General features: G+C 39.6%; 1 protein-coding gene across 2 annotated transcripts; it reads right to left on the bottom strand.

The window, feature by feature from the left end:
* Positions 1–6,820: 6,820 nt before the first annotated feature.
* Positions 6,821–8,103, bottom strand: LOC148407658 (uncharacterized). Of its 2 annotated transcripts, XM_088402112.1 has the most exons (3): positions 7,634–8,103; positions 7,467–7,560; positions 6,821–6,965 (listed from the first exon to the last, which is right to left on the bottom strand). In XM_088402112.1, exons 1-2 carry the CDS (start codon positions 7,887–7,889, stop codon positions 7,475–7,477), a joined length of 342 nt encoding a protein of 113 aa, XP_088258238.1. In that variant the 5' UTR covers positions 7,890–8,103; the 3' UTR covers positions 6,821–6,965; positions 7,467–7,474. The 2 variants fall into 2 exon arrangements, with proteins under 2 accessions (XP_088258238.1, XP_088258237.1); XM_088402111.1 differs by having other exon boundaries at positions 6,827–7,560.
* Between the last annotated feature and the right edge of the window lie 14,064 nt (positions 8,104–22,167).

Below are 22,167 nucleotides of genomic sequence, written 5' to 3'. Positions count from 1 at the left end.
CCACTAAGTTGAGGTCCCCTGACCTTTCCAGCCTCCTCTCTCTCGCTCACAGTCCTTTTCAGGCTCTCGCTGCCTCTCCCTCACTCTGTCATCCTTTACTCTCAGGAGGTACATGACGGTCCCAGCCTATGAATGTGATTTGAAGGGCTAAATTAGATTTTGCTTCTCCCGTTCGTTCTCTCACGTTCTCCCCCTCCGCCCCCCCTTTCTTATGAATGTGTATGAAACTAACGACGGTTCATTTGGAGGCCTGGATATAATTATGTGTGCTTTGACTGCTCTGATGGCGGAGCTGATATCCTGTGTTAATATAAACGTTTAGCCTGGTTATTATGAGCCATGAGAGTCGTAAAGGACAGCAAACCTGCACGCTAATTGTCTCCCATACACAGGGCCCGCTTTCATTGTCTGGGGCTGTTCTTTCCTTTTATCATGTCCTTCTCTCTCTCTCTCTCTCTCTCTCTCTCTCTCTCTCTCTCTCTCTCTCTCTCTCTCTCTCTCTCTCTCTCCACCCACCCCCTTCCCCCACTCTCCACTATTTGTCATTACGAGTGCCTTTCTCTATCTATGTCTCAATAATTTGTCCCTGGTAGAAGAGAGCCAATCATAATTTTCTGATGACCAAAAGTAGCTGGGGTATTTGCTCATGAGAATTGAGTTGGTTCCCGTACAGAAATGTAGGAGCCCTCCCAAGTACAAAAATAATTTCAGGAAAGGAAACGAATGGACAGATGCTTTTTACTTGCTTGTTCCATCCTAGTTATGCTTACAAAATTAGGACAATAAATTTTCCTCCTTATCTTATACGTTATTCAAACTAGTTGTGCTTAGTCTTGGCCAAGTAGGATTGGCTTCATATTTCCTTCCATGAGTTGACCTCCACAATACCCCTGATCACTTTGGTTTCAGTGCTGTTGTGAGGATGCTAACACCAGAAATATTGCATTAAGATAATTTAATAATAATTGTTCTTTTGTTAATTGTTTGTCATGTTTAGCCTCTCATTTTATTGTCCAGTTGTACCTCGTGCGGAGGGCAATTAGTTGCATTTGTCAAGTCCTTTCATCTAAATGTCATACATATTTAAAGCAGTAGGGTGGCCCAGAAGTACAACTCACACAAACAAAAAAATAAGCAAACAATATAACAGTATAACAGTATAAACTCGCTTGTTGTCATGTTTGGTCAGCTACAGGCTTCACATCAGTTTGACGTCAGAGCACCTAAATCCTAGAGCAACATGCCTTTTTGCGGAGGGGTTGGTCCCCATGAAAAACGAGGGATTACTGTGTAGTGTACATGAAAGAAAATATGTTTTGAAATCCTTTTAATTTTATAATATTCATAAGTACTACTTCTGCCTTCTTGGTATTCTTCTGCAGTCCAGCAATTCAGTGTGGGGAAGTGTTAGACTAGGTAATTGCTGTTGGCCATTCTTTATGCATAAATAGTATTTAGTATGAGGCTCCTGCATCCACCGATGCACATGCTCACACAAACACCCACAATCTTGTTACTCACTCGCACGGAATTAACAAGCTGTTACATCAGCCGCCATATCAGCATAAGAAATTGAACTTTAATTTGCCACACGTGTGTAGAAGATTGTTGGTGTGCGTGTGCAACTTTAAACAGAGGGACATTACCTTGCAATCAGCCTCTGCTGTCTCCCGTGGAAGTTTTAATTCCTATCGATCGCCGCAGCATGCTGAGCACGGACGGTCTGCATTTATATGCAAGTGCGCGTGTTTACGTGCGTCTCTTCCCATTTGCGCTCCCTTATAAACCTTTCACGGTCAGGGTATCTAAAACTGCTGCAAAGGTCAGCTCATAATCACTCTCTTTAGCCTGCCTCACATTTTAATTGTTACACACAGACATAGCACACACAATCGGCAGTTGTGCAAACACGTCTGTCATTATGGCGGGCGGGGATCCCACTATGAATTGATGATGTCCTATCTAAGACTTAATCACTGCAGGACCTCGGGCAGTCTGAGCCATCCATTTCCCGGTACTACACCGCGGGAAACTTGCATGCCGTGAGCTGCTTGATGAGCGGAAAATGAGCGTTCCTACCTGTGCTAATATATCTAAAAAGTCATGGGAAATATTGAAAGTGGCATAGAATGGCGGCGGGAGACAGCCGTCAAGATTGATACGATGGATGGAAGTGAAGCATAAATTGCAGTCCGTGGTGGCAAATTTCGATCATAAGCAGAGCGAGGCGTTGCTACTTATTGGCAAGTAATCATAAGTAATGATATCAGATATGTGCAAGTTAATGTGACAAACTTGAGGTTCATGAATTGTCTTTGATCACCATCATTGTGATAAGTAAGATCCATTGAGGAGATCTACTCAAACAAAAACTCGCTAAATATGTACCAGTATCGCATAATAATCACCGATGAACATTAAAAGCTCAAATGTATTCCTTCTGCTTTATTCATGTGACGACAGCTTAAAAGAATGTTTATCGTACAGGCAAACTGTGTTTTACGGCCATCTCTTGTGGTTCTCCCTCACTGACGAGTCTCACACAGTACATGAACAACCAATATCATCACCATTGTACGATATTTAATTTTTGGGCCTGAAAACAATTATTAATTTGTATCACATGTGGAATTTGTATGTCCGATTTTCTTGCCATGACATGTCATCATTCCTAGTTTGGATCTTTCCTCCAAATTGGGTTGAAATATTATTGTTGGACTTTAAAATAGTGTCGTTATCAATTATTAATTGCTACATTTACATTTTACACAATAATTACTACTTTTGCATTTCCGTTCTTTGGTCAAAAGGGTTGAGTTGTGAGCTTCGGCTCACCCATATTGAGAAAAAACTGAACATATAGGTTTGGAATACAGTGGTACCTCTACCTATGAACATCCTGTGAGTAAAAATTCAGCTTCGGAAACACCTCGGTGGAAAAACATTGTCTCCAGAGAGAAGCTACAAGAAAGGCGATTTTGATGGCATATGATATGAAACACCAGCGCTCACTCCAACTTATCTGTAATGTTATACTTTATCACATTCCGTTAGGTCTACCATACTTGTTACAGTGTGTCATGCATTTTAATATTTATTAATATGCCAGCTTGCCCACAAATGAGACAACAGTTTTTTTGCATTGATGTTTACTGTGGTCTTCCACTTCAATTTTACTCGTTTCATCCACACCTCACACTGTTTACACCATAGATCAAACAAACATAAAATTGACACTGTACATATTCACATAAAAACACATATGTATGTAACATACCCCTTTTGCCTTTGCGTCTGACGTTTGCGTCCCTAGCACGTCATTAGCACTTTAGCGATGACACTACAAAGAAAGCGCTTTGCATAACCCCAAATGAAACTTATGTAAACTTACATGCTCTGTTTCCTATACCTATTATATGCACATGAACTGGTGGTGTTAGGCCAAAAACTCGAAAGTCACATTTTGGTATATTTCTTATTTTATTAAAAATGTATACAATTTGTTATTATTGACCTATAGCGTTGAAATTTGCTTGCTAACTTTCATGATGCAATGCTAATTGTTTAACAAAGTTGCAATTTTTGGGGTCTTCTAAAAAATGATTAATTCGAAGATACAAGTAATCTGCCCAACACCAGCAATTTGAACATTTATGTCTACACTACCCTGTGAATATATATATATATATATATATATATATATATATATATATATATATATATATATATATATATATATATATATATATATATATATATATATATATATATATATATATATTTGTTTATGGCATAAACAAAAATGGCAAAAACACTGGTCGGCTTTTGTCACAGCCTGTTGGAAAGAGAGAAAAAACAGGGTGTAAAAATGAGAGAAAGAAGCTCAGTATGAGGTATGATTTTCAGCCTCGCCTCAGGAGGGCAAGGACAACTAGGAGACCATGAGTCTAGCCATTGTCCACACATGGCATACACACATTCATGCATGATTGAGAACTAGCAGGGTGTGCTGTAGCTAGGTCCAATATGTTACAGCGTTCACCCAAGGAAAGTGAAAATGAGTGTAAATTTAGGTTATTTTCTCGCACTCTCGCTCACTGCCTCACACATATCCAGTCACCTTCGGCCGTGATGGGTATTCATTCCACACCTCGCTCTATATGCCAGACCATAGAAACATTCATCTGGAATTACTTTTTGCACAACTTGCTTAAATTTCTCATTCAAAGTTAGAGGTCATTCTTCAACTATGGACTGGAAACTTTTGGAAACTGGAGCACATTCTGATGGAATAGTTTTCTTCATGGTGTGGAGGAACAAGTTGGATTTCTCATTCTCTCTTTCTGAATAACCTCTTATTGACATGACGACTACCGTATTTCTCCGTGCACAAGTGGGGTTTTTTCCCCTCATTTTCAACCTCCATATTGGGGGGTTGACCTATACCCGCATAGCTCAAAATCAGACCAATTTTGTCCACATATCTATCTTTAAATAACATTAATTTGTTATGCAAAAATAGTACAGTAATATAATGTCATTTACAAGGCAATATATATATATATATATATATATATATATATATATATATATATATATATATATATATATAGATAGATAGATAGATAGACAGATAGACAGATAGATAGATAGATAGATAGATAGATAGATAGATAGATAGATAGATAGATAGATAGATAGATATATTGTTTTGGTCAATGACCAGGCAGTGTGGATAATTTTTAGGCAGATTTTGAACCATTATGAAAAGGAAAAGACAGCTTGATGTGTCTGTTCAAGACAAAAATGCAAGAGCAGAGTGGCATGGCACACATGGATGTCAGCAGGTAGGGGGGGGGGGGGGGGGAACACAGTGAAAAGCAAGCGATCCACGCACTGATCTAGCCACAATCATAACCTGGGTAAAGAAGATTTCAGCAAAGCATTTTTGGAGACCTGTATTTCAAACAAATCGAACAGATCCCACGATGAATACCCGTGGAAGAGTAACGAGAATGTAGAGGACGTTCGGGCTTTAAATGGGACTATCTGTTTGGCGTGTCAGATAATGATGATGACTTTTAGGGCTTTTCGACAAATTAATATTCACCTGTGTCTAAAAAATAAAGCATTGACACCATATTTGTGGCACAAATATAACGCCATATTATCTCGTCGTTAATGAAGGGATAGCTGAGGTGAAAAGCGTCGTCCAGGATCAATAAGGGAGAACGACGCATCTGTGATTGACATGTTTGTAGGAGCCAATTCACAGCATTTCACTGAACAGAGTTACTTTCAATTTCAATTTTGTAATGGCCAAGAGCTAGAAAGTTATTTGTTTGTGGGTTGTTTTGGCTCACTGCCCAATTGACATTTATTTTACTGCCCCTTTAAGGCAGAGGGAAAGGTGCATAACAGTTGTCCCCAACCCAGCCTTAAATTTAGACTGCGGACCGGGGGGTGTTGGCTGCTTTAAAAACCACATCACAAATGTATGGATGGGGCTTTCTGTCGCTGTTGTACTTTTTGTCTACTTTTTTATCGCGCGAGGAGAGGGGAGGGGAGTCAAGCGAGCTTGCTGTGCACTTTACGGTAGATCCGGAAAGAAGAGCATTGCTACGAACTTTCACTTTTCTGGGTGACATAGCCAATATTTTCACCAACAGCACCTTTGTTCTTTGCGGCAATATTCGCCTGCCATAAAATAAACCTTTCAATGTCACAATCAAGTGGCAGAGACCGTGCTAAATATTGTGCTGACAATGCTGCGCTAGCGTTAGCTTAGCACAGTAACTACGGCTCAACAGCTGTTAAGTGAAGCAAACGCTGCACATACCAGTTGTCCCAAGTTCTCACTTCCTCCTTTCGACAAGCCAGGTTGAGTGCTCTTGCTTGTCTGTTTCGTATTGAAAGCTCAGCGTGCCGTGTTGGATCGCTCCCGGTGACCGCAAAGTGGCCGCCATGATTCATTCCTGCCCCCTGCGTGAGCCGTTGATTGTTCCCAAAGTTTATTGGCTGTGGTGACTCGAAACGCGGAAAAAATAAAAAATAACTTCACGCGAAAGGCGAATTTTCGCTTCTCGTGACCGTTTTGCGTCGCTTTTTTGTTGCAAAAGAGTCTACAGTATTGCTTTTGTCACAAAAAAATGACTGTCTATAGTATGGGTTTTTTTTTGCCGAAAATGACAGTCTATATTTTTTTGCAAAAAATGCTAGTCTATGGTAAGGCTTTTGTCTTTTGCAAAAAAAAAGACATTAAGGCTTTTTTTCACAAAAAACGACAGTCTAGTAAGGCTTTTTTTCACAAAAAAACGACAGTCTATCGTAAAAACATTTATAGTAAGGCTTTGAAAAAAAAATAGTCTATAGTAAGACATTTAATAAAGAAAAAAAACAAGTCTACAGGAAGGCTTTTTTGCCCCCAAAACGAAATATAGGCTTTTTAAAAATAAAAACATTAATAGTAAGGCTTTAAAAAATGAGTCTATAATAAGACTAAAAAAAGTCTATAGTAAGGCTTTTATTCGCAAAAGAAACAAGTCTATAGTAAGGCTTTTTTAAGGCCTTTTTTGCAAAAAAGTCTTTAGTATGGCTTCTTCCCGCCAAAAAACGACAGCCTGGCTCATACATTTTTTGACCTAGCACGAGAAAATGACAAAACATTTGACTGGACCAAACATGCGTTTGGGCCGGGATGTGAGTGGGGAAAAAAAGTACATCGCGGAACATGCTCTTGCAAGTCATGCGCACGCTTTTGCTTTGAGTGAAGACGCTTGGTTAAACAATGATTGGCTGCATGAGCAAAAGACATTTTCCAAAAAGATCCAAAAATCCCAATTCGGACTTTGAACTGCTGAAATCGGATAGGACCGAGCTGGCAATAGAGCTCCTACGAAAGAAAGGACATATACGGAAGAGTCGGAGGCTCCGTCGGTATCCGTGGCGAACGGCTGGCGCCCCTTCTGCACAGGGAGAGAAAAATCAACAAGAATGTGAACTTTCCCTCCCCTCGCTCGCACTCGATTTCGCCAAACGCAACTCCCGTCCGAAGCACTCGATCGATCGACACCGACGAATCTCGGGAGCTAAATTCACCAGCACACGTTGATTCAAGCAATTAGGTGGTGCAAATGAGGGCCTGGTACAGGAAAACGGAAAGATGACCGTGCCGCGGGAATTGATTGTAGCTCCTACATATGTCCAGCCTCATTTTTCTTCCAAAGCAGGGCCCGAAAACAACGGCCGCTAAACCAGGTCTCAAACTCCAGTCCTGGAGGGCCGCAATCCTGCGTGTTTTTGACGCTTCTGTCATTAACTCACCTGAATCAAATTATTAGCTCATCAGCAAGCTCCGCACCTATGAGACCTACGCAAACTACTATGGAAACGGAATTTTTTGCAAGGAAGCCGTAAGCCCTTCAGCCAGCTAAGCGGGAGGAAGGCTCGCCGACCGGCCGGCTTACCTTGTCGGCTAGACGGCCCAGAGCAGGGACAGGGCCAGGCAAAGGAGGAGCGGCCAGGCCCGGGGGGAAGCCGAGCCGTCCCCCGACTTGGCCCCTGACAAACAAAGACGGCGGCGGACTTGAAGGCATCCCATATCGGTCAGCCGCGCCGCAGGAAATGAACTCACCCACGGTGACTTGGAAGCCACCACCGTCGATGTCGGCGCTGGCGCCGGCGGCTTCCGCAGCGGCTTTGAATTTGGCCTTGTAGGTGCCCTTGTCCGTGTCAGCAACTTTCAAGATAGTCAGGCTTCCCTTTGCGGGTTCCACCGTGAACCTCTCCTTTGTGTAAGGGGTCGTATAAGTTGGATTGTCCCATGAGCCTGGTGGCCCTTTAGCACAACAAGATGACATCATTTGTAGCGCGGCGATACTTTGCAGCATGTGAAGGAGAAGCGCCGAGTTAGCCGACGGCGCCGCGCACGGGGTTAGAGACAAGACGCTTTGTCGCCTCGTTCCACTCTACCCACGGCGTGCAAACTTTACAGGGTGGCCTACTTTGTCTTCCTTCCCCCATTCGAAGTGCAACCTGGCTGTGAGGAAATCCCACGGCCATCATATCGCAAACGCCGGTCGGCCTTCATCCCTTACCGGCACTCCAGGTTTTTCTCTTCGGTAGCGCCGACTTTGACCCAGGTCAGTTCATCGCTGGCGGCGGCTCCTGCCTTGGTGATCGGTAATTTAACATCTTTTCCAAGTTTGGCTTTTATCTCCGTCATTGCCGCAATCACCCCTGAAGACGACGAACGACAAGCACTGAGAGCGCTACTGCCGCCCGACGTTTTGCGCTTTCAAACTGGCCAACGTGCAACCGTACAATTATTTTCAAATGATTTGGATCTTTCATCGAAACCATTCTTATGAAAAGACGATGAAATCCGAGTTCCCAAACGATGACTTTGCAATGGAGATGCGGGGGTGTGCGGTTGATTAGGGAAATTTTATGATGACAAAACACAAATTGCATGTAGGGGCGCGATCATACAAACGATGAAAAGGATCCTAGTCAAAGTCTGAAAATAAAAATGGCTTCTCAGTCAAGTGGGGGGAGGGGGGGGGGGGGGCTTTAAAATAACTCATGACACAACATGGACTCTGACAACGTTCTCTACTTTCTCGGCCGAGAAGAAAGACGAGACGAATTATGAAACGACGTTAACAGTCAGGTCGGGGAAGGGGGGAGCTTTGAACAAACGTTTGGGACCGTTTAGGCTTTTGTGGCGTCGGCCATGTTTTTCACAACGCATTAAAGTCTTAAAAATCATGCAAACGTCAAGGCTTCGGCCCAACATACCGGGACTTTTACAATCGATTCGGACCATGTCAAGTCGACTTGTACACAAAGAAATACAGCAATATAACCATCAGCTGTTGATGGCATTGATCGGTGTTTGTGTCATGGAAAGGCCATCCTTTTGTGTTTGCTTCCATCCTCATTTGACTGGGTGTCACGTCCCTCGTGACTGAAAGCACAAATTATTGTTCCATTCTGGAGAGACAAGCATGCCTTCCTGGATGTATCAATTAATAGGGAATAACACCGCTCACAGTCTGCGACTGTGATTCTGAACTAAATCCACACCAATTGGTGGCTCACCTAAACCTTGAGCAGCCTTGTTACGCTTTCAAGCAATCATATCAACCAGCCGATTGCATATTCTTGAGTTTTGGTTTCCTTCGGAACACTAACAGAAATGGGGTGATTTTTGTTTGCAAATTTTGAAGTGATTCAAAATTTGAATCACAGATAAATGTTATCGCAATGTCACAGATGTAATGGTCAATGCTTTCTTGGTATCAAATGATTTTCATTGATCCTATGAAACATTCTTTTACATTGTGCTGAATCGTGAACATCCAATTTGCCACCAGCAAGCCATATCAATACATTATATATATATATATATATATATATATATATATATATATATATATATATATATATATATATATATATATATATATATATATATATATATATATTAAAGGAATCTAAGAGTTTGAGCTTAAAGTAGTTCATTAGATGTTGCTACATTCTGTGTATGAGAGTGTGAGACTGTAAAGTGAACAAAACAATATGGGGTGCAAGGGAGTGTAAGAATGGAATGTTTCAGAGCAAGCGGTGTTAGTCGCGGGGACGAGATGACCTTGGCACCTGGTGAAAAACAACTTTGAGGAAAACTACAACCAGGAGGAGTAAGCAAGCAATTTTGCAGGGGAAGAAAGACCAATGAGAGCAAGCTAAAGTTAACAACAGTATACACATAGCCAATAAAATAATGCCAGGATGCCTTTGTTGATGTGCCATTTGCATATTGTGTAGTATAACTCATTGCTGGGCAACTCGGATGAGAGTACAGGGCTGTATTGAGAGGGACCCGAGACCCAGGTGCTTGTATTAGATCTGCGTGTGAGGAATAAATCCACTCGTGTGTGAAAATGCTGGCTTCCTGATACCTTTCTATTGCAGAACGAGCGCGCAATATGTAATGTAATGTAATAATAAGAATCAATAATAACATCATATTATTGTGGGTAAAGTGGGTTCAGGTCCCTGGGATTACCTGCACAAAAAGCTCCTAAAGTTACACAAAATTCCTCTGCAAAAAAAAATTACGTATACATGATTTTGTGGTGATGTACAGAAGTTGGAGCCTCAAAAAGTTGTTTTCCGATATTATAATCAGGAGTCATTCTTTTCTGCGGCATGCCAGTAGATTTGCAGAGATGAGTTGTCCACTCTAATGGGTCAGAGATTTTTCTGTTGAGTGTGTGCAGCCCTCAGGAGCAAAACCCTCTTTTAAGTATGCCAATGTCACCCACTTTAACACCTGTTGCCAATTGCAATGCAATTGCAAATGCTGAACACACGTCATATTTTACACATCTTGCACATAGGACTTTGATTTTTGTACCACAAACACATGCCTCTTGATAAATCAGGACTTTTTCTCCCCCCATGTTTATGAACATTGCCAAAATACCTAATTTTATTTTATTTTTTTAATTATTATTCTCCTTTTTGTTTGTTTTCCCTTATGAGTGGTACAGATATCCCTTCTGGAACATCTGTTCTTACCTCATTTTTCTACAAGCAATCCCACATTCCAAAAATATTTTGAAGTGGATTCAAGACAAAAAAAATGTCAAAAATTGTGGGCGTGAGTGTGACGGGATGTTTTTTTGTTTGTTTTTTTTCTGTGTGACCTGCATGTTGAATGACTGGCAACCAGTCCAGGGTGTACTTAACTTACCTCTGAATTAGAATTACCTAAAATAGGCTTCAGTTATCTTGAACTGTTATTTACTTGTTCTACTACAAGTAAATAATTTGGACATGTTCTCCCTGTGATATATTGTGTAGCCTTGGCTAAACTAATTGCACTAATTATTACTGTTGTCAAAATGATTTTTAACAGTGAATGACAAAGGGATTCCTCATAAAAGTTTAAAAGATATAATGATTTTACGTTTCTCCAATAGGTAAAATTAAAAGGTGGGAAGGTTTAAATAATTGCAAATTGACAAATGGATTTTGTAACACAGAATAGGAATCATTATTAAAGTGCCATGTCTAATTCTTTGCACACATGCCGTGTTTATTAGTAAAGTGGGGGCCCTAATTTTAGCTGTCTGCATGCATGCATCACATAAAAAAAAAAAGAAAAGAAAAAAAATGTCCTAGCTCTATATTTCCTGTCACTGCTATATACAAAGTACATATTGAGGACATGTAACGCAAGCAGCCGCTTGCTTTGAAAGGCGAAAAGTTGATAAGGTTTGATTATGATACAAAGAGTGACTCTAGGAACTGCCATCATTTGTTCTTTGTGACACCTTGCAGTCTCGCAAATCAGAACTCCAAACCAAAGACTCTCCATTTGTCTCCAGGCATTTTGATCATTTTGCTTCATGTTTCAAAGGCTATAGCTTTTTGTTAAAATGTGTCACTGCCATTTGGCAATTGTGACACTTGGAAGAACAAAAAAGTATAGTATTTCAATCCTTTCATTGTTTTTAGAATAAAACATGTCTTTTTGTTTATGGCATTCTTTGCTCTCACTCCCTGCCAGGTGGACAGATGCTTTCAGGAGGCAAATACTATTTGTAAATGTGTGGAAATATGGGGCAACACTTACAAAAATACTCACAAAACAGACAGTCAGTCTAAACTCCAAAAAATCCATATGAACTGTCAGCTATTACCCTTTAAAATTACCGTAATTCCCCAAATAAAAGACACACCTGTGTTTAAGACGCAACCGAATTTTTTTTATGTTACCGTGTATAAGACGCATCAACACTTGCCATGAGGCTTGAGTTCATTTTGTCATAAATACCCAAAGTTGCGTATCATCCGTGTTTCACCAAGTTTATGATTGTGTGTATATGCCAAAAAAATGTGATTAATAAACGAGTGAATTGGAATACCCTTCCGAGTTCTCTAACAAGTGCACTCTTAATTGAATCAGCTGCAGACATAATGAAAATAATGCCTTAAAAACCTCAGCTAACATGAGCTGCTCTGAGCTGCAACAGGCACTTGCTAACAGCTAACTGACGTCCCCCTTTAGATCTTCCCGATACAGTATTTATTGTAAGTAAAAATCCGGCCAATATGAAAATGCACATCTGTACGTCCAAACTCAGTTTATGTGGCTGACAGATCATTATTTCTCGAATGGTGTTGTAGCAAAAAAGTCAAATTTTTAAGTTACAGGTTACAGTTTAAAGGATACGCACATACTTTTGGCTTCATTTGGGGGAAAAAATGGAGTCTTACATTTGGGGAACACGGTATATAAAAGCAACTCATTAATTATGTATCTATTTATAACTAAACACCCTTTAATTCTATGATTTAGTTTAATTTAAAACGACACAAAATGAATTGAAAAGATATGAATGACTTGATGTGTTTAAAATATAGTGCTACAAAGATATATCAGTCAGTTTAAACTTGAGAAATTGCACAAAATCCTTCATTTTACGGTTGTTGTGTTCATGTTCTAATGGCAGGTATTTATTTGTATGAGTTCATGTTCTAATGGCAGGTATTTATTTGTATTTTGGCTATAAAGCTACTGTATCAATAACTCACTTGTACATTACAGCAGCGGTCCCCAACCACCGATCCGCGGACTGGTACCGGTCCGTGGATCAACTGGTACCGGGCCCCGTGGGATGCACCTGAAATAATGTTTCTGAAATGATTTAGCTTAACAGTTCATACGTTTGTGCTTGATCTCTGTTTTTTGGCACCGCTTCTGGCCGTTGTTGATATTACATATATAGTGAAAAGGATGAGTGGTTTTTGGTTTTTAGAGCAGCTAGCAACAGCAGCATCACCCCCCCCAAGGTGCGTATTGATATTACGCAGTGACAACAATCATAGTGAGAAAGATGATGTGTTCAGCACACCCCCAGTCCGCAATATAAATCTAAAGCGTAAACCAGTCCGTGGTGATAAAAAGGTTCCTACTCCTCTTGAACATACAAATTGAATTCAATTATGATGTGGAATAATATTTCAATAATTTGCTTAGGTGTTCAGTAAATCAATCCAAGTTAACTTTAAGTAACTTAAGTAAGAAATATGGTTTTTGGGAAATTAAAGAGAGCCAAAAATATAAACAGTAAGATGTATGAATTTACAATACACATAATTGCCACATAATTTAGTCTTGTTAAAATACCAAATCCGTCATTTCACTAAGGTAACTTGTTCACAGGGAAAATGGAAATCCCTGTCAAATGATAGATTACTCCATCACATTATAAAAAAAAAGAAAGAAAACTACTACAGGCAGAATTCTTATTATTTCACATCGTGACCGTCACTAAAAACGATGCTCCGCCTTTGGCTGGGCAAGTGTTCCATAATGTGCTTCAGTGTAATGTGTTCATTATGGGCTGATTTGTGAGTGATGGAAATGAGAAGAGGAAATCATGTTCAGACCCAAGTGAGAAAAATACAGTCATATCAATCTTTTCTTAATTGTCAAAAATCAGGAGGCGTGGGTGAGCGCATGTTTGTTATTCTGTACATACACCTATTTTACTGAACACACTGTAAGTAGGTTGTCGTGAATGCAATGATAGATGCGCAAGCCGCGGCATCTGACCTTTAACCTTGAAATCTCCAGTCAGGTTTAATGATCCGCTCCTTTCACACCCCAGAATATGTTACCGTGGAAACATCGTCTTCCCCCTCCCCATCCACCGCAACTCTCATAATGCAGGACAGTTCTTGGTCGGTGTCCATTTCAGTCTAGAACCAAGCCGATGACCTCCAAGGAAATGTTTGCAATCTGATCACTTTGCTCCCATATAAACTGTTTTTCTCCTTGTAGCTCATGTTGGGACTTCTTCAGGTTAAATACAACACCGGGTGACCTATGCAAAACATAGCATGCGCCACTTCTCTTTAGGACACAATGTTATATATATATATATATATAAATATATATATATATATATATATATATATATATATATATATATATATATATATATATATATATATATATATATATATTTTTTTTTTTTTTTTTTTTTTTTTTTAATGCAAATTGATATGCATGACCTAGTACATACCCAGACTCTCGATAAAATACCATCTTTTAAATTAAAAGGGTGCACCGACTTATTAATGGGATTGATCCATTGTCCTAAAACGCTGCCGGTTGTTATGAATTGCATTTAAGAAGGCATTGGTGATCATAATCATAATGCTAATTCCCTCAGCAGCATGATTTTTTTATTTGCATATTACAGCGATTCATATTACATTCCGCATTAAGATGGAGGCTATTAAAGTCAAGGCAGACTAAATGTTAGCAAAATAGAGTTAACAGTGTATGGATTGTATATGTCCAGCTATTGGAGGGGAGGAAGCAGTCTCTTTTAATCAACGTGAGTAATATTTGTGTCCGTGAGCTGTGGACCAGCTGCATTATCATGTCATGTTACAAATTAAAATGCCTGGCCGCTAACAGGCTGGGGATTTAAATGGGCCATCATGGCCATCTAAGTGTTCTAATGACATTTTTCGCCCTGCCAGACAATTAATTCTATCAATCTGCATAACCTTTCCCAAAGCTCACAAACCAATGGCATTTTGATGGTTGAAAATGAATCGAGTCCGGCGACGAAACTATGCACAGGCAATCATTACATTATTTAACAAATGTATAATTGGATTTTGATGCCCGGGTGTCTGCCTCCAGAGCACCAGCTCTGGCTAATTCAATAGGCTAAATGTAATCACTAGAAACACTCTGCAATCATAGTTGCATTAGAATGCTCATGGCCGTCATGTAAACACGGCTGGCCGCTCTTTGCCGTTTATCTTCGGGCCTCTCTCTTTCTCCCTCTCCCTTTTATTTCCATCACTGCTCAAGACATTCTTTCATGCGTCGTTTAATGAAAGTTGAGGTTGAGTTCCGTTTTGGACCTCGAGTGAATTCGCCAAAAGCAATTTGGCAGAAAGCTAGCACTTCTAGACACATGAACTGCTCGCCTCCTCGCTTTTCATAAATTAGGGGCGGAAGGCTTCCATCAGACAGGCTCTCGGCGGGATTGGGAAGGTGCTAAGCGCATCTGCCTTTAAGGGAGGTGGAAAAAAAAAACGGACTAATTCATTAAGCATTGATCACCCCAAATGACAGCAAAGTGCTTCAACGTTTAGCGGGCAAATAACTGACAAATTGGCACGCGGATTTTGTACATTTCCAACTCTTTAATGGCTAGAGTACAGAGCAAAAAGGCAATAAAACTCTTTGCAGACAAGCAGATGAACCCGCAGCCTGCCCATTACGCTGACCACTCCTTGCGGCTAAATACCCTTAATGTCTTAAACTGTGGGCAAAGGCTGCTCTAATGTTGCATTTTGGTGAGTGTTTCTTACTTTTTCATCGAAATTACACGTCTTATTTGATTCTCTTCAATGCAGTTTGTAATAGGAGCCCCATTATGCAGTGCACCAATGAAGCCATTACGAAGGGTCACGCTTAAAGTACCTGAGTATGTGTTTGAGTAAATGTGCTTAATCTTGGAAGGCCTAATATCATTTCGATCAACACTGCACCCTCTTCCCGCCTGTGAGATGAATACCGATATGACCTCATTATTGTATTACCGTGACTTTGGACTGTAGGGCTCCGCAAGCGTATATCACACGAGCGTATCAAATATACGACTTACAAAGACACATAAACATTCCAGACATTTGACTACTGCCTGTATATGTTTAACAGGTTTAGCTTTTGGCCCGGCTTCAGTTAAATGTGTTATGTGGTGTCAGTCAAGGCAGGAATGTGTCTCAAGCACTGGTGCAAATACAATATGTATCTTGATAAGCTGCCAATAAAATAATACAGATACGTATAAAGCAACTCCAGATGCATCACTTCAATTAAAATGAAGAACTATAGTGTACTGCAAAATGTCAATGTCAATTGACAACAGCATGTTGTTGGAGTTGCTTATTGGCATTGACTGAGCAAAATGTCAGCCTCATTTGGTGACTTTTTTTTAAATAAATACAACAGGCACCACTGGGGCTTACAAGTGAAATTGAATTAACATTTTTTCTCGATCAAAAATAAAATAAAAATATTCTGCTATTTCAGGTGTTTCTGGAGCACCTTGGCAGTGTAAATGCCTCTTGACAGCAGTTTAGTAGGTAACAATTTAAGAACAAAGATTTTGAGTGGGAATTTTATGATTGCATTTATTTAAACATGAAAAGGTGAATAGTACTTGATAAAACGGGTCAGAAAGAATTATAATCATGCTTCTTTCTGCTTCTCGCAGTTCAAATTTCACATTTTCATAACATTCATAACTGCTTTTTTCATTTTTTCAAACAATGTATTTATCATTCAAATAAACAGTCCCTGAGCAATGCTAAATCATTAAAATAATCTGGATTTTGAGACAATTTTTGGTGCAAAATACCCATCCATTTTCTGTAACCGCTTATCGTCATTAGGGTCACAGGCCTGCTGGTGCTTATCCAAGCTGTCTATGGGCAGTAGGTGGGGGACACTGAACTGGTTGCCAGACAATCGCAGGGCACAGAGGGACGAACAAGCATTCACGCACCCAATCACACCAAAGGACATTTTTGTATGTCCAAAACACCTGCCATGCATGTTTTTGGAGTGTGGAAGGAGAGAACCCACGCGGGCTCTGGGAGAACATGCAAATTCCACACAGCAAGGCCGAAGCGCGGTGGATTTGAACTCTGGTCCCTGAACTGTGAGGGGGATGTGCTAACCACTCTTCCATCGAGCCACCCTTTCTGCAAAATAGTACAAATAAAATTGGTGACGTTTAATTTGCTATTGACCTTAAGTTCTTTGTCACAGCTGATGGCATGCCTACTGTTAGTGATTAGACACGTATTAATTGTATTACAAATTCACTGTTCAAACTCATGTTTCCAAAAGCATGTCTCCGCCTAACTGTCTTGTTTTTCCTGTTGACTGCAGTAACTGTGAGCTTCGTTAACTCTTTCGGTGCCAAGCGTTAGCGCAAGCGTTAGCGGAAAAGGCAACCTCTAGAGCAGGGGTGTCCAACTCATTAAGTGTGTTCGTCACACGCTTAGCCGGTATTGAAATTGAAGGCTGGTAAAAACTGTTCAAAAGAGAAATTCGGGAAAATACAAATGGTTGCCCCCCCCCCCCCCCCCCCCCCCCAAAAAAAAAAAAAAAGTAAAAGTTGAAGACAACTTGCAAGTTAGGTATTTTAGCCATAAAATTGAAATTAAATCAGCATTTGGCAGGCCACTTAGAATGATGTGGCGGGCCCGATCTGGCACCCAGGCCTTGAGTTTGACACCTGTGTTCTAGAGTGCCTGTATATTTAGCTTTTTCACTCATCTTTTAAGGCCAACTATTGTGTGCTATGTTTATGTAAATATGGGCGGTATCATTTGAAAGCTTGTTTGTATTTTACTTAGACTTACAAGTATGTAATGTATGGCATGTATGTATGGCAACACTGTCATCCAATGGTCACAGTTATCACTACAGTGCTCAATTGGCTTAATATTAGATACGCACTAGTTTAGGATGTCAGCTCAACCAATAATAAAATGTATTCAACCAGAATTGTATTATTTATTATTTTTATTACTATTTTAAAAGACGAAAATTCTCAACCATGACACTGAAAGAGTTAATGAGGGGGCAGGATAGCGGAGGTTGCCAACAGACGGGCAATTACAATTTACTGGGTGAATAAAATGGCAAATGACAATGATGTGAGGGGGACGGAGCACCAACGAATGTCAGACCAGAAAAACTATGTTAGTTGCCCACCTCTGCTGGAAGTATTAAATACTTTGACCTTGGATGTCAATAGCTGGAACACTATACAAAGTTCTTGTTCTCTTTACTCTCTTTCTCTGGTTTTCCTTACTACTTGGTTTAAGTCAGACATTTTTTGACTTCAGAGAGACGTCAAAGTAGTCGATTTTGTTGCCCAGGTTAGGAAACCTGTCTGCGAGTTCCATGCTCATAGCTGAATGGATGGATTTTGGTCAAGGACTCTCTCAGACAATGTAAAAAGTCAAGGCATGTATTTTGTACTCCAGCACAACAAGGACACACTCAACGGATATTACAATATCATCTCGACAATAAATTTCTCTTTGAACGAATTCCCGGCCTTCTTCACACTTTATCAATTAAGGCATCAGATCATGTTAGCTCATTGTATACTTGTTTAATTTTGCTGCTTTCTGTCCCGCGGCTCTTTTTTGACTCATATTGTCTGTCCTGTTCTTATTTCTCTTCGCCATTTGGCAACAGCTATCTCCCCATTTCCCGAACTCAAGCCAAGCTGATTGATTTTGTCTGTGAGAAGATCTGATAGCGGCACAAAGGGATTCTAAAACAATACCTCTTCAAGCAGAGGATCAGGAAAGGTGGTAATAATTTACAACCTGTTGAGACTCAACAGCTCATGTGTCTCCCTCACGTTTCATCTTCTCATGACATAGCCACAGATGAACCGATGCCCTTGGCCTTTCTGTGATGGTCCAAATGCAGTTTTTAACTCATTCCATACTTTATGGCATGTTTTTTCCCCCTTCCCCTATTTGTCATATCTGGCTTGTTTTACAATTGTACCAGTGTTGCGACAGTTATCTTGAAAAATAACTTGACAACTTTATTTTACTTGCTTTAAAAAAAATATTTAGTGGCAAGTTAGACTGCAAGTTACTTAGAAACTTAAGTTACTTACGTAGTTACATTCAGCATAATGACCATTCTACTTAATATAAAAATGAAACCCAGTTTTGGACCCTAATTGCAAGTGTGACAAATTTGTTTTTATTAAAAATAAAATAGAGGGCAACTTTTTTTTTTTACTGAAAATTATTTTAAATAAAAACACAGGCTTTTCAGGATTTCACTGAACACAATTACTAATTGCTTTAAATAAAAACAGACTTCCCATTAAAAATACAGTATATTTTAAAATACATTCTAAAATTAGACACTTTTATTTACTTGACAGCTAGCTAATAATGTGGCTCAAGTCAACATTTATAATACGCATTGTTTATAAATAAAATGAGTCACATTGCATTCACACAATGACTAAATACACTTTTCGTTGTTTTGTCTTGACATAATGTTAAATTATTACTTGTCAGACTGCTAAATGGAAAATTAATTTGTCAAGAAATTATAGTCTATTACTGCTGTAATTTTCAATACAGATTTTGTATCGGATTTTGTGTCATTGTCCAGGTATGCTTAATGTTGGTTGATCACGCAAGGTTTGGACCAGAGCAGCGCAGACTGCCATTGCTCGCTCTTTATGATTGATGTAGTTATAATTTAGCAATACTCAAATATCAGACAAAAAAATGCTTAATGCGACAGCTCAGTTCAAGACTCCCTCCCACTTTGACTTGCTTTTATTTGAAAAAAAAGGAACCCCACTGTTAGGTTCAGTGCAGCAGAGGGGGAAAATAGCTTTGAAAAGTTACTTTGAGAAATCTAATGGCACTTAGAGGGTGCTCTCATAGAACATTGTTGACACCCGGTGAAAAGTAGGCTGTCAAAAGACAATGTTGCAACTGAAATCCCAATGTTCTTGCTCTAAATGACGCAAATAAGACAGAAAGGAATGATTAATATGATTGCATAAGAAATGATTGCATGATTGAGTGATGTGTGGCCTCCTTTTTTTTTTTAAGAATTTGACAAATAATGTATTTTACGTCACAAGCAAAGAAGCAAAAAGTAAAAGTTTGAGGGAAAAGTACCCAAAGAAGTTGGTGCAATATTGACTGTGCCCTGTGTGATGTGTGTGACTTCAAGGCTACAATTACTTTGAGCCTTTTTTTAAGACTGATACCTGCTCATGTTAAGAGCAGCGTCTTGCCTCGGGAGAGAAAGAATTCATATTTTGGGAAACTAAAGAATTGGCAAACACTGCACACCTTCAAAGCAAGCTAAGTTCTTCTATGAAACAATAGAATATTTGCCTTCTTATTCATGTCAAGGGGATTTAATTTCTCTATTGTAAGTGACAGGCCCTACTGGGAAGGTCTAAGAGGCTTTTTGGACCCCCCCGGACAATCTTAAACAAGGACCAATCAGAATGCATAATAACAAGCTAAGCACTCATTCCAGAACAGCGGGGATTTTGGTATCGAGATGATCTCCCATCTTCAGAGAGTCCTGGAGACATCCTGGATCCTGTATTCTTCTACTTCTTTTTTTTTTTTCATGAGAGGCCATTTTGTTCGCTGCAGATGTTTCCTTGCATCTACTAAATGACAGCTTTGCCATCGCCATTAACATGCATGCCATTGAAGCAAGTATTATAGTTTAATTCCTACCATGAAAAGCTTCCAGGAGGCATAAAAAGGAAGGCACGCTACAGAAAACTGGCTGCAAAGAAAAGACAAGCTCTGGAGGCCTCATTGCTTGTGTGTTGCGTTGGCTTAATGGCAAATGGATGTAATTCGAATTTCAGGCGAGGCAGCAAGATCTTATCTCGCAGATAAATGAATTAATATTTTACACTTCAGCTGGATTTTTCTACCCCCCTTCCTTCTACACGAAGGCGAAAGTTGAGGGGAGAGTCAAGTAAATTAAGAGGAGAATAAGAGCGAAATAAGGGCTCCGAATGTGAACTTGCCTAATGTTATTCACAGGCAGCAAGTCATGTTCGAGAAAAGGATCTTTTCTTGTACCAGTCAAGGACATTATCTGCTCCTGCTAGCAGTTATTAGCATTAGCATTTATATATTCAATGCAATTTTGAGGTCTGGTGATACTCAGAGGGGTCAGGAGAGAAAAGCGAAATGAAGGAGCAAGGATATAAAAAGGTCTTTTCTCTGTGCGCAATTGGCATTAAGCGGGACAGAATAAGCAATGAGGTAGAACACAAGGACATTTCATGCTGGAAATCGGAGCTCCTTTTCTCCTCATCAAGAGGCCAAACCTTAAAAGAAAAATTGAACGGCTTGATAACGGATAAAAAATTCAAAACTGAATTAAAAGACGCATTATAAAATGTATATGAGCTTACGTGGATTCACAGGTTTAAATAATTGAAGAGTGTGTGTTAAATTGTGTTGTCCATGAAAATAAAAGTGCGTGTGCGCATGTGCCTTAATGGGTTACCCCTCAGCATCTGCGGCTCAAAAGGTCATTCGCTTAAGCACTGCATTTAGAAACCATCTAATCTAAAAGGAAATGACAGATAATGAGAATGATTGCATCCTTACTCACATTTTGGACTTTTGTTTTAAATTATTCACATAAATTCAGATTCCAAAGACAATCGACTCCCTGAGATCCTGTTAGGCGAGTGATGGGATGTCACGGTCACCATGTACATATAAGATGTGAATTAAAAGTCCTTAAAAATAATATGAGCTTCCATTGGGACAAAATAGAGCGTAAAAAGCCTTGATTCTGTGATGTGAAGCAGCGTCAGAAAGAAAATGAAAAGGAGACACCTATTAATCTTTCATCCACATTTATATTTCAGCTTAGCGTTACTTGTCACCTCACTTGCACGTCTGTGTTTGGAGGCCAATGGATTTCAAAGTTGTTGTAATTTCAGTACATTTTCTGTCACATGAGGAGGAGGATTTGGACCTGGAAGCAGACAAGACATCGAAGCTGAAAAGTTGAAAGTCCTTGCTAGTGCTGGGCATTGTGTCTTGAAAGTGTATTGTGATTTCTTGTGTTACAGCAAAGGCATTTTGCGATACATATTGCGATATACTGGGCAATATTTGTAAAAAAAAAAAAAAAAAACAACAACTGGCATATAGATTAACAATGAATGAAAAAAGAATGAAAAAAGACATTTTTAGAATAGACAAATTATTTTTTTTCTTTTTCAGGAGCCACACATCATTGACATCTATGAGCACACATTAAACATTCTTTTTCCAAAAAAAAGCAGCAAGTCCACATTTATTTATTTCAATCATGCCCATGACTGTGTTAATATGTCCCCAGCAATTCAGAATACACTTTCAGATGGCACTGATGTGGCAGGAATACACAAGTAGCACTACGCTTGTTGTGCCATTTTTGCTCTTCAACTGTAGGCCTAAATGCTACAGATCTGTGACGTCACTCACGTTGGTGTTATTTATTCAATACCGTGAAAC

The sequence above is a fragment of the Hippichthys cyanospilos genome, chromosome 19 (assembly GCF_059441005.1).
Source record: "Hippichthys cyanospilos isolate Australia breed blue-spotted pipefish chromosome 19, RoL_Hcya_1.0, whole genome shotgun sequence".
Taxonomy (NCBI): domain Eukaryota; kingdom Metazoa; phylum Chordata; class Actinopteri; order Syngnathiformes; family Syngnathidae; genus Hippichthys; species Hippichthys cyanospilos.
Note: the sequence above shows the minus strand (reverse complement) of the source record. Positions and strands in the feature narration are given on the sequence as shown.

Coding starts and splice junctions, on each gene's coding strand:
- LOC148407658 (XM_088402112.1), bottom strand. CDS start 7,889: ATGCTGCAAAGTATCGCCGCGCTACAAATGATGTCATCTTGTTGTGCT. Junction 7,561..7,633: donor TGGCTTCCAAGTCACCGTGG/GTGAGTTCATTT, acceptor TTTGTTTGTCAG/GGGCCAAGTCGGGGGACGGC.